This window comes from Geospiza fortis, unplaced genomic scaffold, assembly GCF_000277835.1.
Source record: "Geospiza fortis unplaced genomic scaffold, GeoFor_1.0 scaffold147, whole genome shotgun sequence".
Lineage (NCBI taxonomy): Eukaryota > Metazoa > Chordata > Aves > Passeriformes > Thraupidae > Geospiza > Geospiza fortis.
The window spans coordinates 158,003-179,412 of NW_005054372.1; the positions used below are offsets into that span (position 1 = coordinate 158,003).

Genomic DNA, 21,410 nt, shown 5'->3' on the forward strand with positions numbered 1-21,410 from the left:
AAAGCCATGAATTGAACAGTTATGTTGCAAAATGAGCCTTTAATTGTTCTCTGGGGCAAGCAGGTAGGTGTTAGAGCCTCTCTTTTCCAAAAGGTATCACCTCTCCTGTCTGAATGCTTAGTGTCAGCCAGGTGCTTACACAGATTCCCTGTCCAGGAAGCTTCCTGCTTTAACTTTGTCAGGACATAAGAAGTAAATAAATAAACAAATAAATAAAAAAGGGCTGATCCCAGATCAAAAGTTGAGCTTGAAGTGAGCATGCTTCAAGTTTTGCTGTGTGTAGGTTTTGGCTGAGCTCTTGTCATGGTTACCCTAGGGTGATGCTGTGCAGGATCTGTTTTCATGGTTGGTCCATGTGCCAGGGGTTCTGTTGTCCACAAGGCCTCGTTTTCAGCGTAGTTAAACAAAGACCATAATGCTTCTTCCCCAAAGTACAGGGCACAAGCAGCAGGCCCTGCAACTTCATTTATCCAAGCAAACTTCTGAGTTTTTCTCTGATTTGATGCCTCACAGAATGAGATCTCACTTTGAGTTACAGCTAAAGCAGGGGGTGGGAGCTGTGTATTTCAGCACAGTCCCTTCAGGAATAACAGCAACAAACACAAAAATTGCCCAAGACTCTCTTATGTTGGTCTCAGCAGCCAGTGACTGCCAAGGAGAGGGCATGGCCTTTGGGAGCAGAGCAGGAGTGCAGCAGTGACCACCCATCACATTGTGGTCCCTTTAAATCTTCTTCTCCACTTGGCAGCTCCAATTTTTTCAGCGTTGCCATAGCAAATCTCCATGGCAATGACCCTAATCAGGGAAGGGGGGATGCTGAAGGGGCGCATGCTCACAGTGCCTGCTGGAGTCTTGCCTGCTCTCCCCAGCTGCTCCAAGGCCCTGGCAGCCAGGCAAGGAGAAGGAGCAGGTACTGGGCAGGCTGGTCCTTGGGGTGCATCTGAGGCCCACGGCGTGACCAGCAGCGGCGTGTGCGAGTGGGTTTGTGCATGCACGGAGTCTGGGCTTGGCACATCTCACCCACTTCTTGGTGAGCAGCCTGCAGGGAGCAAACTGCTGGTTTTTCACTGCTTCTCCTCGTTGCAGGCAGGGAAGACAGCTTGAATTCTTGCTGAGAGCGATGGCGCCCGTGCGGAGCGAGGCGCGGCTGGGACTCCTGCTGCTGTCGGCGCTCAGCCTGCTCAGCGCCAGGCTCGTGGGGGCTGCCCAGGACCCCGGCACTGCCATCCCTGCAGAAAGTAGGTACCTGCTGCAATTGTACCTCCTACAACTGTACCCTGTCCTGCTTCCCTTCCTCCGCTGCCCCCAGCAGCCACATGGGCTCCCTGCTCCAGAGGAACCTGGTGATGCCTGATTAATGATGAGTTTGTGCCGTGGCAGCAAAGCACATGAAAGCAACAGCCACAGAGACAGCATGCAAGCCAAGGATTAGTAGTTATTTAGGGGAAAAATGCTAACTGCATACTCTCAATTTTCATTTGAGCTTGTGCTCAGGCTCTTTGTTTGTAGGTCTTTTAGATCTGCTTCTTGAGAGTTTCATTTCACTAGATAGTTTTAATTGATATACACGGATTTGCCAAAATACCTATAATGTCCTTACTAGTCTGAGTATTAGAAGAAAATTTGTGTATATTTCTGCTGGGGCTTTGCATCTTGCTTATTTTAGTATTTGGTTGGAACAATAGGTCAAGTTCAACTTTCTTGTAGCTGCTACAAATCAACACAGGGGATGTTTACCCAAACAGTGCATTTGGAAAGCAAATATAAATTTCTGAAATCCTACAAACCTAAAAAATAAATAAATATGACGGACCGGCTTGAGCACACCACGGAGCTGGGAGCTCTTGAATTTGGATCACAGCTCTATATGAATTTCCTCTGTTGTTTTGAGTAAGTCTCTAAACTTTCTCAGCTCCAAAATGAGGCAATAGTTCAAAGTTATTAGGGGATGGAGTCAATGTTCTCGGGGTGTTTTGGGGACAGCAAGTGGGAAATAGCCACTCATTAGAAACATAAAATGTCCTCTGGGAAAAAAACAACAAAGAAAGATAATTGCATAAAAACAAATATCTAGTTCTTAGTCATGCTTACTTTGTATCACAGCTATCTTTTTATGACTATCAAAATATTTAATACAAGGTCTGATTTTGTCACTGCATTTTATTCACAATTAATTCCTTTAGATGAAACTAATGGGACTTAGATGTTGAATTTCTTTCTTTTTCCTTTTTTTTTTTGTTATTAGGGCTAATTTGGTCTATTCTAAACCAGATCTCACTGCTATTTTGTGTGTCTTTTTCCCAGGAATTCGTTAATTCTAATAAGTTTTGTGATGAGTAGTCCATTTAACTCCTCAAAGAGAAAATCAGGCGTGGAAAATAAATTGTTCATACTCTGTATGTCTGTATTAGCACAGGCAAGTCAACACATTTGGGAAAATGTATACAGGGGTTTCTTGTTCTACTTGTGTAGTGAAAACTCCCATTTGAACTGTAGAACAAAACTCTTGGCCAGGGTTTCTGACCCAAGTCTCACAGAATTATAGAACCATAGAAAGGTGGGAAGGGCCCTTTAGAGCTCATCTGGTCCAACCCCCTGCCATGGGCAGGGACATCTTCAACTTGATCAGAGTCAAGTTCAACCTGACCTTGAACATTTCCTGGGATGGGGCATCTGACACCTCCCTGGGCAACCCATGCCAGTGCCTCACCACTCTCACAGTAAAAAACTTCTTCCTTAACTAATTTAATTTGACCCTCTTTGATTTCAGAACCATGACCCCTTGACCTATCACAACAGGCCCCACAAAAAAAGTCTGTCCCATCCTTCTTATGGTATCAAGGAGTCTTTTTACCATCTTATTACCTTCCTTTAGCCAGGCTGTGGAGTCCCTTGAACAGCCTTTGGGGAAGATTCCTGTCTTGTTTCACTCCTGAATGTAAGAATGTGGACTGAAGGGCAGGTCAGGGTGTTTCTGTGGCAGTGTTACCCAGAGACACACTGCCCCATCCCAAGGAACAGAGGCTGTGAGCACTGCTACAAAAGCAAAATGCTATTTCTGCCTGAGACCAGGCCAGGAGCAAGGCTGTCAGCTGATTGTGAATTGTAAATTGTTTTGGGCTGCTGTAGGGATGGACTTTTAAAGCCACAAGGAACTTCTGATGCTCCTCATCAGCCACTTGTTGGGAGAGTGCTGCATAGCTGCTAAGTGCTCCAGACACTTTCCTTTGCCTGTCAGGGCTCTTCCTGATGGTTAACCTGTGAAACTCTTCCCTTAGGACATTGTGAGTGCTAAATGTTTGTGTGAGATTGCAGAATCAATTGGTTAAATTCAAGGGAAAAAAATCCTAGAAAGGGCTGTTAGATACAGCGGCATTTCTTCTGGCTCAGGATCTGCCTTAGCATATTCCTGAGACCTGGGAGGGTCTTTGGGAATGCATCCCTCCAGACTTGCCCTGTTCTCTTGCTATTCCAAGGCACCCATTGCTGTCCATGAAGGTATAACAGTGCCCAGGGATGCACTAGGATGGGGACATGCCTGTACCAGTACCCTGCTAGGATGGACCCTGGCACACTTGTGCCCAGGAGAGGAGGCCAGTTGTCTGTCTGGAAGACAGAGCTGACAGTTCCAGAGTGGAGCTATCCTATCCCATGCTCTCAAGGCTTGGGAATGCTCCCAGACTTTCAATAATCCTCAAGAGATGCAGACTGTGGGGGACTGGGCACTAGGTTGGGCACTCACTTTGGTGTGATATAGTACAGACACTCCTGGATCCTTTCCTTCTTGATGCTTCACTGGCTACATCTCACCAGGAGCTGGTCCCTGTGGGCACTGACCCTTCCAGAGGGCACTGCCTCTGCAGCACGAGCAGCACTTCCCCATTGCTGCACTTTGGCCTCACTGGCAGCCCAGGCAAACTGGACCCTGGATGGCCCAGAGGGGAAAGGGGTCTCCAGTGCACGTTCTTAACAGGGATGTGGGACGCACTTGGGCCATATTTAGTGTCCTTCAGCAGGGCAGAGCAGTGTGGTGCTGGATGCTTTTCCCTGTGCCCAGGTGTGTGGCATGGCACTGGCAGCACGCCCTTAGCAGGAACATTCCCGCATGGACCCCACGGTCTCTCCCCCACCTGGTGGGAGGAATGTGTCCCTCCTGCAGCACCAGGAGCAGGACAGGGGCAGCAATGCTCCGTACAAGCGTGGGAGGTGCAGGAGTCACAGGAGAGGAGCATGAGAGTGAGTCACAGATCTCTTTAGCAGTGCAGAGAGATTCTGTCCTGTGTGAGGCACTGGGATCTGGCTGGGGCACCATCCCCTGCTCCCTGCCAGTCACACAGCCAGGCACAGCTCTTTATGCATAATTCTAATTAGCAATGATTAATTGTGTCCTTATACTTTATTCACAGCACTTAGCATATGCAAAAGACTGTTCAAGTTTGAAGTGCTGCTACTAATACTCACAGATTATTTTCTTTAAAGTTCTCTGCAAATCACTGGGGAAAAAAAGTTATTTCCCCAACCTCCCATTGCATTTATAGCCCAGATTACCCACTGTGAAAGCTAAAATATGGAATATGAGGACCAGAAGCTGGTCAGTCTGTTTTCATTAGCCAAGGTGCATGAAATACAAAGAATAAACACCAAGTGTATGCAAGGGGAAGTAAATTAGACTTACACAGTGCTTTCAGTCCCAGGTCTTCACCAAGAAGAAGCCAAGAAATATATTTTTCTCTTTCCCTTTGTGCTGACAGGACCCATTTAAAGAGTTATAGCTGACTCTTGATAATTCTCATTATGTTAATCCACAGACCTGTTAAGTCTCCCTATGAATGATAGTCTGTTTCCAGCTGTCAGCAAGGAATTAATAGCACTCTGCTGTACTTTGCTATGATGTGACTCAAGATTTGGTTTCATGGCTGCTTTAAGCTGATGTAAGCCCGTGCTGCCTGCGCCCTTCTCCTCTCCATAACCTGGTCTTCTCTCCTTGCACTGTTTCTTCTCCTGGCCCCACAACTTGGGCATTCAGGATCTGCTCTGGGGGGATAAAAGTCAGTGATCCAGCTGAGGGAGGAGCTGCATTGTCACTCCTGCTGTGAGCAAGTGGAAGTGTGGGATGCCATAGCCAAGGACAGAAAGCACAGTGGGATTGCTCCTATTGGCAACAGCACATATTTAGATTTGTTTGGTAAAACAGATGCTTAGATGTATTTCTGTTGGGGAAATGTCCATAGGCACCTTGCTGAAAATATTGTTGGCATGAAGAGAGATCAAATCCACACAGATAAGTCAGTTTAGCAGCTCAGCTCTTTGTTCTGGAAAGCACACCAAGGCAGAGAGTGATGGAGAACATCAAAGTCCTAAGTGGGACAAAGTTGGTGATTATTTAATAACTGTCTCTTCCACTGCAAAAATTAGAGGCAGGAAATGAAAGCAGCAGATGTCAACTTCAGAGCAGACAGGAATGGTATTTTGTTCACTCAGTGAATAGCTGAGCTGTGGAACTCATTGCCACAGGATGTTGCAGATGACAGAAGTTTGCATGGATTCAGGAAGCAACAGTGCAAACTAATGTGAGAAAAATTCATGGAGGGCTTATCAGATATAGAAACACCAGCCAGATGCAGGATATCCTCCAGCCTTCTGGTAGGCTAGAAGAACATTGCTAGACACTTACTCTTGTGTTTTCCTTGAGTATCTGCCATTGGCCACGGCTCCCAGCAGGCAGGGATGCTGAGCTGACCCAGAGACAGCAGTGCCTGGAGAAGGATCCTCCACCATGGAGCACAGCCCAAGAAATGACATTAAAGAGTGAATATCCTGTTACGTGCTGAAACTGGCTGCATGTGCACGCTGACTTTGGAGGGCAGTGCTGTGTTAGGAGCTTTGCAGGTGCTGCTTCAGGACACCCAGAGCTGCACAGGCAGTGTCCTCTGTGCCACCACCCTTCTGCTGCAGAAGATCCTTTGGTACCAGGGCAGCTGCTTTCACAGGACTGGCAGAAGTGAAATAACCACTTGGCATGGTTGTGCCATTCCATTAGTGCCCCCCTGTCCACACAGGAGCCCTTGGCTGTCATAAATACCAGTGAATGATTCCACACAACCATCCCATCACAGCTTTCACAAAGCCCTGGGAACACTTCCTGCATGACAAGCAGACAGATGACAGAATTCATGCCTCTCCTCAAAAGTGCTTTCTCCCCACTGCAGAAGCAGGAGACATTCATTTATCACCTGATTTTTTTTTTCTCTCCTTCAGGTTCTGATTTTGAGAACACTTTGGTGCTTGTCAGCACTTCAGGGCGTGCAGCACCTCCCCGAGGTGGAGCCAGGGCAAGCTGTTTCTGAGCAGACCAGAGTGAGAGGGAGCAGGGCATGACACCGAGAAAATGATGGATTTGCTGACAGCAGTCTGAGCATGCAGGTTCTTTCTAAGGGCTCCGTTTCATGCTCTGAAGTGGAAACAATTAAATTACTGCAATACTGAAAGCAGGAGGAGGTTGAGTGTCTTTAAAGTGTGCTCAAAAGCATCCTGTCACTACTCCTGTGCCTGGAGAGGCAGAGTCTTTGTGAGCAATGCTCTTCTGACAGAGGTGGGGACTTTGCATCTCCTCACAGCTTGGGAATTAAATCCCTAGCTTGATCCCCAGGTCTTCCTGAGATGCCACTTGCACTGAGGGGAGGTGGAGAAGGACAGGTGGGAGAGAAACTCCTCCTGAACAGATCAAAACCCCCGAGAGGCTTGCTGAGGACTGACCAGCACTCTGGCTGCTCCCTTCCTCCAAGTACGAGCCAGAAGGCAGTGCTGGCAGCAGGGTGCCAGGCACAGAGGGGTGCCAGGCACAGAGGGGTGCTGCAGGGCTGCCCAGCAGGTCCCTGGCTCCACACAGCTCCCCAGCCGTCTCAGCAGCAGCTTTGCACCCTCTTTGTTCTGGGAGAGCAGCACAGGTGGCTGCATGAGGACAAGGATTTCAGCACCCCCCCACCAGGGGGGCTCTGTGATCAGCATGAAATGTCATCTTTCCCCATTCCCCTATTTCTCCTCCAGTGTCTGCAATTTCTTCTTCTGAAAACTCACACATCATTAACTTCAAATTGTCAGAGATTGGTGCAGGGTGAATCCTGGCAGAGCAGAAATGCCAGATGTTAGAGACAGTTTGGTGGGGGTTTTTTCCAGGTGTGTTACTGGGAATGGAAGTCAAAAAAGCTCAGTCTCTTTGATTCTATTTTCTCCTTTTCCCTGTTTTTAAGTACCTGGAGGAAGCCTACAAGAAAGATGGGGAGAGACTTTTTGCAAGACCATGTTGTGGTCTTAGTTACAGTTCTTTCTGTAAACTAATTATTTAGTTTTCTTTACTTTTAGGGATGAATATATTCACACTTGTGTACAGAGGTGCCAGCTTCCTTGGACACATTTGGGACAACAGCAGAGGAGTCTCTACAGGAATTTAAAATAATGCTCCAGAGGGAGTTAGCTGGAAATCTTGCCTGGTAGTATGGAAAGAAGTGAGCCACTTTAGTTGTGAAGTCCCCTCCTCCTCCACTCTGTGCCTTTTCCCTGCCCTGCCCCTTTGTGCACACACACTGGCAGCAGCTGCAGAGCCAGTGGGATGCTTTGCATTCCTGGCGGAGAAAAAATACAGCAGCAGGTGAAAGGAAGCAAATACAGATCTGGCATTGTCCCTTGCCAAGCTGCTCTGTAAGAGCTCCTGTAAAAACAGACCTGCCTGTCTGGTTCCTGAACCACTGCAAACTGCTATTTTCAGTGTATCTGTTGAGAATTAACCCATGTCTGAGAAGGGGTTATGTGGTATTCACAATGCCCTCTGAACAGAGAGAAGCTGTGAGACAAGCAGAGAAGAAGGAAAACACAATTCTTATCTCTCTTGCTGTGCCTGTGTTGTGCTAAAGTAGAATGCAATATGGAGATTGTTTACCCAGAGTGAGGATGTTTTGTTCCCTTGGCCTATCAGGGCTAAGAAGTGTGTGTGTGTGTGTGTGTGTGTGTGTGTGTGTGTGTGTCAGGACTGTCATGGGACAGTCATGAGAGAATCAGAGAGGAGTGCAGTGTGAGCAGTTGTGAGCAAGAGTGAGTGCAGATTCAGTTTAGCTACAATGTACATAGTATAGTATAATAAAGTAATTAATTAGCCTTCTGATGATGGAGTCAGATGCACAGTTGTCTCTCTCCTTCATCGGAGTCGCCTTTGATTTACAATAGGGTAAGGATTTCAGCTCGAAGGGGAGAGGCTGGGGGCTGAAGCAGCAGGCAGAGTCAAGTCTGGGCCATGCTCAGAAAAGCACACACAGCAAAGCACTCTGTGATTTTTGCTGATCCTCTCACATTTGCACAGAGATAGATACAGGCAGCCCTGATGTTGCACAAAGATAGATACAGGCAGCCCTGATTTTGCACGCACGCAGATGTGGGTGCCTGGTAAGAGTTGGAGTTTCTCCTGGCAAGCTCTGCGAGTATTCCTCCTGCTAAGCTGTGCTGCTAAACCGCACCTTCCCGCTGTGACAGTGATGTCTATCTGCCTCCCCCGCAGGCCGGCCCTGCGTTGACTGCCACGCGTTCGAGTTCATGCAGAGGGCGTTGCAGGACCTGAAGAAGACGGCGTACAGCCTGGACACGCGGGTATGTGTCCTGCAGGAGTGCTCTCCCTCAGCCTTTATCTCTGCCCTCCCTCAGCCTTTATCTATCTCCCGGCGGCCAGGGCTGCCTGGCCGGCTGCAGCAGACGTGACATCCCTGCTGACTCACTCCCATCCCAGCAAATAGGTTTGTAGCGAGCACCGATCGTTTCTCACAGTCTGCAGAGGTTCAGTAATGATCATCCAGTCTGACTTTTTGCATAACAGCCTAACGAATTACCTCAGACAGTCCCTGCACCAAAGGGAGAGGGAAAGAAGATGTACAAAGAGAGGAAGACAAGACAGGCGATTTACTCTGGGCCTCACACCGTTGCTTCCCAGCTGAGGACTGACTATCCACTGCAGGAGCAGAAATGAGCAGGAGAGAGAGAAGGTGGCAGGCAGGCTGGCAGAGGAGAGGGAAGCAAACACACACATCCCCTTTGCTCAGGGACTGATGCTTTGTGGAAAAGGGAGAAGCACATTTTTCATGCATTTATCACAGCACACAGGGGATTCTGCCACTTCACGCACCCGTCTCAAGAGGTCACAGTGAGCAAAATGAGGGTGTGTTAAATGCCCTGATTTTAGTAATTCTTACATGTGTGGGTTTGTGAATATGTGCAAACTGACTGGGGTAGGATTTCTACGGTGATTTTGCTACTGAAGTTTGCAAGAGGCAGGAGGTGTCTCTCCTCTAATAAAGCCCCTCCATGCATGTCTTGTCCTACCCCTCCTTCCTTTGAGCAGGACCATCCCTCTTGGCAGGTGAGAGGGCTCCTTAAGAGCTCCTCTACAGTCACACTCAGCTCAAATTGTCATTCCCAGCAAAAGCCAACCAAAGGGACATAAATCAATTATGTGTCTCAAACCATCAGTCAATTGTGTAGCTTTGCCTTTGGTTTCTTGTGACCTTGGGCAGCCGTGTCAGGCCCTACACAATAAAGTTGGAGTGACTTCAGCTTTCCTGAGCTATCAATAGCAAACTGATTAGGACAAAGTTCTGAGTATGGGTTACATTCCAAAAGTTTCCCATGCACTTGAGTAATAATAAATAACTCTTAAGTGGGAAAGTGTCAGTAGAGGGGCTTTACCTCCAGCAGCTGTGCTGGGCTCTTCTGGTGCATAGCAGAGTTCCACTTGTTTGGGTTAGGGTCAGCTGAAATGTTTTGTACTTACACATGACATGTCAAGACCAGGTGCAACTGCAGCTGTGCTGGTCCTTACACTGTCAACAGGCTTTACTGGGAAGCTGAAGGTTTTATTTCTTTAATGCAATGGAGGCAGCACAGTTCCTTAATCCCACCCACAGAGGTGTTCAGATGTGTCTGTGGCGTCTGTTCTGTCTGGAGGGTGGACTGGGGGTGCAGCCCGCCAGAGAGCAGCGCTGCCTTGGGAGAGGCGAGGCAGAATGTAAAGGGAGGAGCTGCTGCCAGGGTGCCACAAGATGAATTTCTGTTTCTGTGAGGACCTGGACAGGCCTGACATGCCAAGGCATGACTGAGACAGCTCCCAGTGTTACAGAGCTAGGGGCATAGGAACAGTGCATCACAAAACCAAACAGAACCAGCTGTTTGTAAGATCACCCACCCTTAGACAACTGAGCTTAACACTACTGGTAAATAAAGGCTGTATTGCTGTACACCTTTCCCAGCCTTTGGATTGATACTCCAAAGGGCTTTCTATCAGAGATTCTTTGGTTAACACAAATTATTGAGAGATGCGGAGATACTAAAGTGAAACACAGCAACCAAGGCCCTACAAATGGCATACTGTGGCCTTGTATACTCTGACAGGATGAGCTTCCATATCCTTACTCCACTTCTGATGCTTGGCTCAAGCTGACCAGCTATAATTTCTCAAGTTTGACACACAAATAACTTCACTGAGTAACTCCTGAGTCTTGGAAATTGTTGCTACAAGGGCAAGCCCCATGCAGGATTGCTCCTGCATATCAGGGACTTTCTAAGCCAATGCCATCAAGGCCCACAATTAATTTTTGTAATTGATACCTCTTTTTCACAGTCTTTCAGTTTGCAATTGAGTGCTCCCAGAGCTGCTCTTCCTGCCCGTAAATAGTCCTGAGTGACGCCCAGGCAGAGTTTGTGGTAGCAGTGACAGCTTGTTGGCATTGCTGTGAAATCCAATAAGCCTGTTTGATGTTAAGATGATTCTATGATTTCTCCCGGGCTCCCAACAATGGGAGCATTCACTCATCCAAGATTGCATTGTGCGAGCGGGGAGCAGTGCTGAGCAGCGCCTGCCATTGAGCTAAGCTGATAAGTGAAAGCAGGCAAGGAATGTGAACAAACCCCCTGTAATGCAAAGGTGAGTGTCAAAAGTTTGAGCTGAGGAGAATATAGGGCTGGGGAGGGGAGGGAAAGCCGTTCTGAAACAGCCTGTTCTGCACAAGCTTGCAGTCTGATAAGTGAATAACAGAGAGTGGGCACTGCTGGGGGACAGAGGTGCTGCTGCCCAAGGCAGGCAGGAGGGGAGCAGGACCACACAGGAGTGCCCAGCTTCTCCTTCTCCTTCTCCTTCTCCTTCTCCTTCTCCTTCTCCTTCTCCTTCTCCTTCTCCTTCTCCTTCTCCTTCTCCTTCTCCTTCTCCTTCTCCTTCTCCTTCTCTCCTTCTCCATGGAGAATTAGCCCTTTGCTGTGTCCAGTGTGTCAGGGGGTATCAGGACAGAGGAACACCAGCAGGCTGAAGACCTTGTTGTTTCACAGAGCTTTGAGATCATTTCCTAACAAGTGGGTTTCAACCTCTAATGGGTTTTTGCAGTGTAGATGGGAAACTCATTCGCAGTGAATTTAAACCCACTAAATTCATTTTTTCTCCCCTCAAGAAACTCTTCAAAGCCAGTCTGCAAACAGCTTGAGGGACCGCAGACCACAGGGTGAAAACCACAAGATATGCTCAGGAAGAAGTTTCTCTTCAGTCACAATTGCACTTGCTGATGTGAATTCCTTGCACCAACAATCTTGAGTCTCATGAGAAACTGGCTTCTGAAATGATGGTGCCATGCAAAAGATTCAGCCTTTGTTTCTCCAAAAGTGTGACAGGAATCCGCAAAATATTTAAGTTATTTGATCACAATTAAATAAATGATACTTGAATATCTTTAAAGATCTAATTTTTTTCCCCCTGTATGCAGAGAAAAAAAGCTTGGAAATGCTTCTCCACTAAGGAGCTCCAAATACAACAGCAAGTAATTTTAAATGATGTATATTGGGAATGGTTTTTAGGCTTTTGCTCGAGTACTGATAATAAAGCAACTGTCAGTAATTTAACTCAGATTGAAATAGGAACCATACACTCAGATTTAGATCTGCCTTGAAAGATTATGAGTTTTAGACAACAGAGTTAGACTGACAGCTGGATTCAACACAGAGTTGTTCTAGAGAACCAGCAGTGTAACTGAGAGCACAACTGGCTCCTCAGCACTTGCTCTCTGGTGCAATTAAATTATACAGGACTGAAGGCACCATCAACAGGAAGCCATCAATCACCACCAAGGAATTAAGAGCAGTGCAGTTGAAAGTAGAATCTGTCGCAGTGCTTATAAAAGACACTTTAATAATTTTGACAGCATACTCCCTAGAAGTTAACTGTGAAATTGAAAACATTGAAACTATAAAAATACCCTCCCTGCATCTCAGTTCTGAATTTACTCGTTTCATCACTTTTTCTGGATGAAAACCAGCATTAAGAACTATGATTTTTCACTCAGCAGAGCACCTTGGCTACAGCTGTGGAGAGGGATTAGATCTAATCAATTATAGACTCTTTTAAAGCAATATATTCAGTTCTTTGATTTCATGGATTTTTGTTTGGTTTTTTTTTTTTTTTCAGACAGAAACCCTCCTCCTGAGAGCAGAAAAGAGAGGCCTGTGTGATTGCTTTCATGCAATACACTGAAATGAGCACTGGGATTTGGCCAATGGACATATATTCATTTCTAAAATACTGTTCAGTAAATTACAGGAAGATACAGAGTGCAAGTTGTGCTCCACCATAAGGAAAAGCATTTTTATCAAAACAGGTATAGCTCAGATTATTTTTGCTTTGTTGTGGTTTGTCATAAGTCTATGTGATATTGCATCTGCTGAAATGTCAAGAGAAGAAACAATGCCAAAGTCTTGCTTATGGGTTTTATGCAAGGATAGCATCCTGCTTTTTTTGGTATTTCAAGACAAAAATTGTCCTTGGACTCTCAGGCCAACCTCTTGGCTTATGTGAATTGCCATAGATCTGTGAAAGTCAGTGAAGTCAAATTTTAAAATGTATTTATAGAAGAATAACATGAAAAGGAAGCTACTTTGCCATGATGCATAGATAAACATTTACAAACAAGCAGACTTGGCATTCTCTAAAATTAATAGTTATCACTGACTGCTTGGCAGTCCAAGGAAGGGATTTGTTCCCCAGTTGTATCAATAGTCCAGTGCCCAGAAAACACAGTAATCTGTCTCACAATTTTGATTTCTTCAGAGCCACACAGTAGCTGTGATCTTTTTGGAGAGATTTATTAAGTATCTAATGTGATCAGTAACATTTGTAATCACATGAATACTGCCTGGCAGTTGAACTGATTGCGTCTGCCAAAATCTTCTGGAGAAGTGTCTTTCATTAAGCAAATCACATGCTGGATTGAACCACTCAAAGTGGCCTCTACAGAGAGTTTTGGCAGAGAGCCTACACAATGCCTGCCTGCCCAGGAGTCTCTTGCAAACTGTATTTTGGGAAATACTTAAATTCTACCAAAATGGTCCTTAGCCCTTGCATGGACTCTGCACTCTTTCAGGGTGGGTTACAGTGCTGATGTTATTTGTTTTCCTGCTGCAGTGTGAGACAAGAGAGAACAAAACAATTAAAGCAGTGTAGTAGTAGTAGACAATAAGATTGTGCCTTGTTACTCTTTAAAGAGAATAGCAAATCCTTTCTCATTGTTTGCATTTTTTCCTTTATTTTGGGAAGAACAGAAAATGGCCCAAGTGGAAAATTCCTGTTTATAAAAATACATTTTTCATTGGGCTTAAAACATCATCCCCAAAGTAGAGATTTGTGTATCAGCTCAAGCATCAGGCTCAAAACTATTATACAAACAAGAAATATTGGAGCAGGATCAACAAAAAAAGTAGTTTTCAAAGTAGTTTTACTAATCCTTTTCAGTATGACTGTCTTTCTATGAGTGACTGGTGTTTTTGATATTTTGCTCTCAGCCTGTTCAGTAAGTTAGGATGGCAGTTATCTGTATATTTCCAAGCTGCTTCTCCCCCATTTTGTCTACAACATCAAACACAGGGAAATAGGGAATTTTGACCCACTGCCAACTTATTATTTCATGTGCAGTCCTACTCAGTAACACAAAGGAGCATGTTGCCATATATTTTGCCAAAGTTGTTTGAAAGGCATGTGATTCTCAGCAAGGAAAACCTTCCTTGCAGCTGCATTTCAAATAAGAAATCCCCTTTGTCCTTTGTAGTATTCCAGCAAACCCCTTTAGAGGTCCTTGGGACCTGTTTTGTGTACCAGAGAAGCAGCATGACACAGCAGCAGCTCCCTTCTGGTAGCATCACACTGCGCTGTGGCACCGTCAATAGAGCACTAGGGGTTTTCTTCACAGACCGAATTTTATTGTACAAAGAAAACAGTAGGATTAACACAGCTTCCTTGCAAAATACCAGCCTTTGGCTTCTTTATTCCCACTTATATTTGGACCAAAGTAATGCACAGCTTTTGAGCCAGCTTTTTGCAGTAGATGGAGTTCCAGCACTGAACCTGTGAATTTGCCAGCACAGCTCCCCTTTTCAGGGGGCAGCATGTCTGTGGTTTGGTATTGATATTGTGCATGCTTATTCTGCTGGTACCCTAAAGAATCTTGCAAAGTCCTGTTACAAGAGCTGGGGGTTTTTGTTCATGTTTTCATTTAGAAATATGATTGCTCACAGTTGAGTTTAGATATATGCAGCTTGTGACAATATAAAGGTGGAAGGAATGACAAGTGGATGTTGTCTGACTCCCAAAGGGATCAGAGTGACACTGCAACTTTATGGCTGTAACAGTGATTATTCTGTACTTCTCTTTGTCTATGATGCAACACAATAAAAGGGCAAGATGCATTATAATATTTGGTGTGCTTTGTTTCTGATTTGACAAATTGATGGTGCTTATGCATTAATTAATGCCACCTAATTAATTAGGCGGAAAATACGCAGAGAAAAACTGCTATTTTTAATACAAAAATAGGAAGACCATTAAATGTATTAATATATTCTAATTTGCTGAAGTAGAAAATCCAACTCTTATTTGAAATAAAGGTACAGCAATGATTTTATGAGTTTCTTTAAGGACCCCTTACTCTATACTTGGTGGTTTTGATAAAGTTCCTTATAATTACAGGATGACATGAAGAAAAATTTGAGCTAGATAGTTTTAATTTATTTTTGCTCAGGAAGTGAATTTAAATTCAGAACCCCTTGAGTCTCCACTTACTAGAAGAAACCCTGTATTTTGCAGAAGGATTTAATTGCAGGAGTGCTTAAAGCAGAAAGTTTTTTCTCCTACCCAACACTTCCAGTACGTTTTTTTTTTTGCTGCAGAGACAAGGCAGTTGTCATGACCTTTTGAAGCCAAGCTGTGTCTTCTGTTCTCTTAGTGCAGTGCTGCTGCTGATAGCCCTGGGCACATGGTGTTTGTACGCAGGGTGGAATGCAGGGGGTAGCCTGTGAAATTCACAGCCAAGTCCTCCCTGGAAGAGAAATGGCATAATCATGTTAGCGTGGTGCTGTCTCTGGGCAGGCAAGGTGACAGAATACCTGGTAATGATCCCCACATCTCCAGAGCTTCTCACACCTGAGCCAGTGCCTTCTTTGGGTGCAATTCTGTGTGTATTCCAAGTCAGTAGTTTTGGACTGAGTCTCAGAACAACTCTAGGAAGACATGTCTGGAAATGGAAACACAGTTTACCTTGCTTGTAATGTAGAAGCCTGTTAGGTAACACCAAAGTTCACTATTATTGCTAGCTGAATCTAGCTGGTGAATGGACTCTCTGGAATACTCTGAAAATCCTGTGGAAAACCCTCTCCAGATGGAAACATCATATTTAGAAACCAGTTATGTCTCTGTACCCAGAACTGTCTGTCAGTAAATCCTGGGTGATCTGAGCATCTGACACACGTTCCCTATTTTCAGACAAGTAAAGTGTGGAAGTATTTCCTTTAAGAGTGACCATGTGGTTTCTGTGCCCTCCTCTGCACCTGCCCCAGGCTGGAAGCCGAAGACGAGAGCTCCTCCTGCAGCAGTGGGACTCATGGTTTGCACACAGATCTCACCCTGGTGAAACAAAGCACTTGCTGAGCTGAAGGAGGCTAACAGGAGTTCCAGCTCAGTTCAAAGTTTAGTTCAAATGTAATTTAAAAGCAGAAAGGCTCTGAGGCTGTTGAGCCTTTTGTGAGGCAGAGAAGCATAAAGGGTGTTTTCCCTCTGTGTCTGGTGCAAGGCAGGAAATTTGCCCTTGCCCCTCTTGGGCTGCAGATTGGCCCCCTTACCTAAAGCAATGTTCTGCTCAGTCCTTCCCTGGCCAGGACTCGGGGCATGAGAGAAGAGGGGAGCAAGTGTGGAGGGGAAAAGAACCTGCCCTTTGCAGCCTGGCTGAGTTCCTGGGAGATCAGGGCTCCTGAGAGAGAAACCAGAGCTGCAGCCTCCCAGGGATTTATGTGCTGAGCGTGGTAAGCAGGGGCTGCAGCCCCCCTGGCTGAGGGCAGCGCTGCAGACAAAGTATCACAGCAGTGTCAGAGCCAGGATTTGAAAAGGGAACCCAGAGATGTTTTGTGCATTGGTGCAAAAGAAGGGATCATTCCTCACACTCTCATCAAGCATGGCATGTGAAATTTCCATACTTTCCAGAACCTGCTTTTGAGAGCTGTGCAATGAAATGCAGATGGAAGAGGTGGTTGCAAATAACCTGTGCTCCTCAGCTGAAACTGTGCAGAAGATGGGAAGTCTCAGGGAGGCTGTGTGCTCTACTTGTTCCCAAAGAAGATATGGAAGAGACGGAAGCATCTTCTGCAAACATAGTTCTTGCTGATTTAAAGATTAAGGGGAAATTAATTTGCAGGTGCTTTTACCATCTAAGGAGAAAGGCAACACTCACTTAAAGAGTGTTCTTTGCAGCAAACTTTAAATAGAGATGGAAAACTAATGTCAATTGCAAATATATATATATATGTGTGTGTGTTTATAATAGGTATAAAATATTTAGCCTCACTTTTGCTGTATTAAACATTTTGAATAAATAATTCCTGGCTGCAGTGGATGAAGCAGGTGGGTCTGCTGAACTTCTGAAAAGTCACCATGATTTTCCAATGTCTGATTCTGTTTCTGCCTTGAACTGGCCTTGAGTTTTTTTCAGAACATGCACCTCCACACAGGCAGAAGATGGAATTAATTTTACCCCATATGCTCATGATAATATGTTGACTGCTGAAGAAGGATTCCCCAACAGAGGGGCCTTTGGTCCAATGTGTACAAACTTCTGTGCTCTTGCTGTGTTTTCTATATATGTGGCTAGAAACAAGTTGAAATTATTAACTTGCTGAATTCCACAGGGGAGGAATGAAAAACACCAGGAGGCTCTTAAAAAAAATCACTTAATCATTCTCATGATTCTTGGGGAGACTGAAGCACATGGTGGGATTTGCAGGAGTTCATTTGCCTCAGACCTGTGTCATTCCCTCCATCCCTGAGCTGGGTGGCAAAGGGGAGACAACTGGATCCTTGAATCACGTCATTCCAGCTGGCCATTGTGGTATTCTGGGGGTCCCCTGTCATTGGGAGGAATGATGAATCTGACTCCATGTTCTTACAAGGCTAATTATGATATGATATGATATGATATGATATGATATGATATGATATGATATTATGCTATACTAAAACTATACTAAAGAATAGAGAAAGGATACAGACAGAAGGCTAAAAGATAATAATGAAAAACTTGTGACTCTTTCCAGAGCCTTGACACAGCTGGACTGTGATTGGCCATTAAGTCAAAACAATTCACATGAAACCACTAAAACAATGGTTGGTCAACAATGTCCAAACCACATTCCAAAGCAGCAAAACACAGGAGAAGTGAATCAGATAACTATTGTTTTCATTTTTCTCTGAGGCTTCTCGGCTTCCCAGGAGAAGAATCCCAGGCCAGGGAATTTTTCCAGAAAATATGATGGTGACAGGCCATTGAGCCCAAAGAGAGCCATTGGAGAGAAAAAGCAAAAGGCCCAGTGGTGGCCCAGAGCAGCCACCCATGATGGAGCTTTATACACTGAGGAACCCCAGGGATCTGCTCACCCTGTGTCCCTAGAAAATAAAAAAGAATCCACATTGATGGTGTTCATAAATGTCCATTATTAAATCTCCAGGTCACTGCAGCCATCATTATCTTTCCTGTGCTCCTTTCAGAGAAGTCTCCAGTTAATGATGGGCCATTTGTTCAGCCTGGCTTGTCTCAATGCATTCTTTGGACTCCATATCATGGTTCTGTTCATGCTGAAATCATCAGAGCTGTTTTCTCAGCACTGCAGCCCGAAGTCTGCCCTTATATGCCCACACAGGAATCTCCATGAACTCACTGAAAACCACATGAGGTGACCCAGGCCTCTTTCACAGAACACACAGTTTTGTTTTCTCTCTGTGCCTAAACCAGCTGCCTTTTAGATCCCCTACTGTTCCCTTACAGTGCTGTAAAAGGTTTTCCTGGACGGAGCCAAGCTCCCATGCCCCATCCCTAGAAATACAGAACAGGGGGCTGAGGGCTAAAGGAATTTGATCCTATAAATTGTGTTTCTCAAGCTGATCATGAGCCCAAGGTTAAATATTATCCGTAGTTCAAGTACTGACCATGTGAAACAGCAAACAGAAGCCCAGCCTTTTTATAGTGGTGCAGAGGGTATTTCATTACTTGAAAGCATTAAGATACTAAAGATAGATAGTGCCTGCAGGAAGGATTCCTGAATATATCTGTTTTTTCTAACTGTTGGTACACCAACCTGCTTTTACAAGTTTGTACATTATAGATGGGGACCGAATGACACATCTCAAGGGGACAGATTCTCTTTACATCATATTTCATTCCATATAAATAAAGGAAAAAGGAGAGGTAAAACTATGGATCTGCAATTTTTTTCCCCACAGAAACAAAATAATGATAACAACTCCATCTTCCCTGATGTTTAATTCCTTTTCTTTTTAATTGCTTAAGAAAGTGTGCCTGTACCTCATTACTCAAGGTGTGTGTGGGAGGTGAATGTATAGCAGGCTGTAAAGCATGTAAAGCTCATCAGTAGCAGTTTAGTACAAGCCTGAAGAGGAATTTGGAAGCCAGGAATTTTTGAGTTGTGATATAGCTTTGCCACTTTAGTGCTTTCAGGTACTGCCCATGTTTCATTTGTCATCTCTGGCCTCCAAATTCATCAAAGGAAAAATTTTCTTCCCCAAAGAAGAATGAAAGCCACTGTGCCTCCATTGTGGATGTATTAAAGACAAACATTATTGTGTATGAAAATAACAAATTATTCAGGTTACCATTGTTTTAATGTGAAATCAATAGATGCTATAACTCTGTCTGATTTCTGGCATTAAAGATGCAAAAAAATTATTGTCAGTCTAACTATTGGCTGTTTAGCTAACACTTGGGTAATATATACAGGCAATAAAGAGATAAGTGTTATATGTTTAAGCCATTTATCAAATCACTGATTTTCCTACTTGGAAACTAATGAAAAACTTTTTTCTCAGGCTCTGGTGTACATTTCTAATGCCTCTTCCTGAGCTGTGCTTTTTATATTTCTTTCCCACAAACAATCCCATCAGTAAGTTTCAATACCAAGATGTGCAAGAGAAAAGAAATAACAAGGTTATTTTGTGAGCATTCACGAAGGAGGACAAAGGAGAAGGTTATAAATTCCTGTTCAGAGGTAAGATGTGATGTGCAAGGCCCATCATAGCATGACCTCCTCTCTCTAAATAGACTGCTGTATATTGCCTGCAAAAGAAAAGTAGTACATGCCAAATAATGCATTGAATAAATGTGATTTTGAATCTGTGAAGCAATTCTGAGGAATGGATTGTAAGGACTGCAGAATACTTCATTGTTGTGCCAAAAAAACCCCACACAACAAAAGCCAAGGAGAAGTGGCAAAATTTAAAACCTTCTTCATTTTAAATTATAAACTAAAACTATTTCCCATACATACAGTTATATAACAGAAGCAAACAACTTTATTGTGATGGAGTTTGAGTTGGATCTGGATGTAAAGGAATTCATTGGATTTAATAAGTGTTGGACCTTGGTCAGTTCTCTAACAGCAAGTGCAAAGATGCAACACTTGAGAGAAAAAGCCCCAGACAAAGTCATAGCAAAAGTTTGGGAAGACAGATATGATAAACTTGGGAAAATGCATTTAACCACTTTCCATTTGGCATGAGGTCTGATTTACACCATGGCCATTTAAAACTTTAATTGCCCATGGCATGTGAGCAAGGTTTTTGTATTGTCTCCTCAAGATCAATGCTGTGAGCAGAAAGAAGCTTTGGACCAAGTTTAGTAGAGAAGCTCTCCTGTTGAGTCACAAGGTGCAGAAAGGACTCCCTGTCCTTCTAAACTCCTTCTCAGAGAGGAGTATGGATGTGGCTGGGTCCAATCCTAGTCCCAGACTTAGCCAAAGGGTTTTATAGATGAAATTGGATCTTTGTACAGCTTTGTTGTGTGGGATTAAGGATGGCAACCCGGTATACTTATATTAATAGGATTAATAATTTATTTTATTGATTATTCTAGTGATAAACATTAGAATAAAATACCCTAATCAGAATTATTTACTGGACAGTATAGACAGTTATAGTTACCAGCACAGTGCACTATTTTCTGAAGCAATATAGAAGCAATGATATTAAAGACAGTAGAATAATTATTAAGTAGAGACTGGATGTTACTCTCCCATACCGACAACTGTGGGCAAATCTCTTTCACTTGGTCTTGAGAAGCATCCCCACTCATGGGAGAATCTCACAAATGCTCTTAGAAAAGGTTTGTTAGAAGTCCCTGCCATTAAAACGTGGGATTTTATAGTATAAAATTATTGACTCTTGGTCAGATGTTTGTGTGCCAGCTGTGTCAGCTCAGCAGCTTTAGATAAATTATCAGTACTATCACTCGTGGGTTCCTGTATCGGTAATTTACCTGCTACATCCTCACTGGTGCCAGTTTCTGTCAGGAAACCTTGCTCTCCACATCCTCAGAATGTTTAACTTTGGGACTGATGAGTCAGGCTGGTCTCAGCATTCTTCAACACCAAAAGCAGCTCAGTATCCCTTCATTCTCTATCCCCCACTGGTAACTCCTGCAAGTAGGCTAAAGTTCCAGCTCATTTAACCCCATGTAGTCAAAGCAACCTTCTATCATCAGTTGCCATTTAGACCCACAGTTTATTCATTTAAGGTCACCTGATGGCTCATGTACATCAGGACAGGAACTTCATAACCAAATTCAGTCTGCAGTTAGCCAGTGTGAGGTTTTCTGTCTGAGACTGGCCCACAGTTGGTTGTTTGGATGCCCATAGACTCCTGCCAGTCACTGACAGCCTGGAGAAAGCATGCAGGTCCCTCTGCCTGGGTCACTGACTGGTTCTGTGGGGAACAGTCCTCCTGGCAAAGTGTCCTCCTGGCACATGGAGCCTGGGAGGCTGAGCCATTTCCCTGGACTTGTCACTACTTC

General features: G+C 44.5%; 1 protein-coding gene across 3 annotated transcripts; it reads left to right on the forward strand.

The window, feature by feature from the left end:
* The first annotated feature begins 816 nt into the window (after positions 1 to 816).
* CUNH4orf48 (chromosome unknown C4orf48 homolog) lies at positions 817 to 14,762 on the forward strand. Of its 3 annotated transcripts, none has more exons than XM_031060089.1 (4): positions 817 to 910; positions 1,087 to 1,238; positions 8,549 to 8,637; positions 12,485 to 14,762. In XM_031060089.1, exons 2-4 carry the CDS (start codon positions 1,121 to 1,123, stop codon positions 12,548 to 12,550), a joined length of 273 nt encoding a protein of 90 aa, XP_030915949.1. In that variant the 5' UTR covers positions 817 to 910; positions 1,087 to 1,120; the 3' UTR covers positions 12,551 to 14,762. The 3 variants fall into 3 exon arrangements, with proteins under 3 accessions (XP_030915949.1, XP_030915951.1, XP_030915950.1); XM_031060091.1 differs by lacking the exon at positions 12,485 to 14,762 and adding an exon at positions 11,478 to 11,647; XM_031060090.1 differs by having other exon boundaries at positions 869 to 981.
* Positions 14,763 to 21,410: the final 6,648 nt, after the last annotated feature.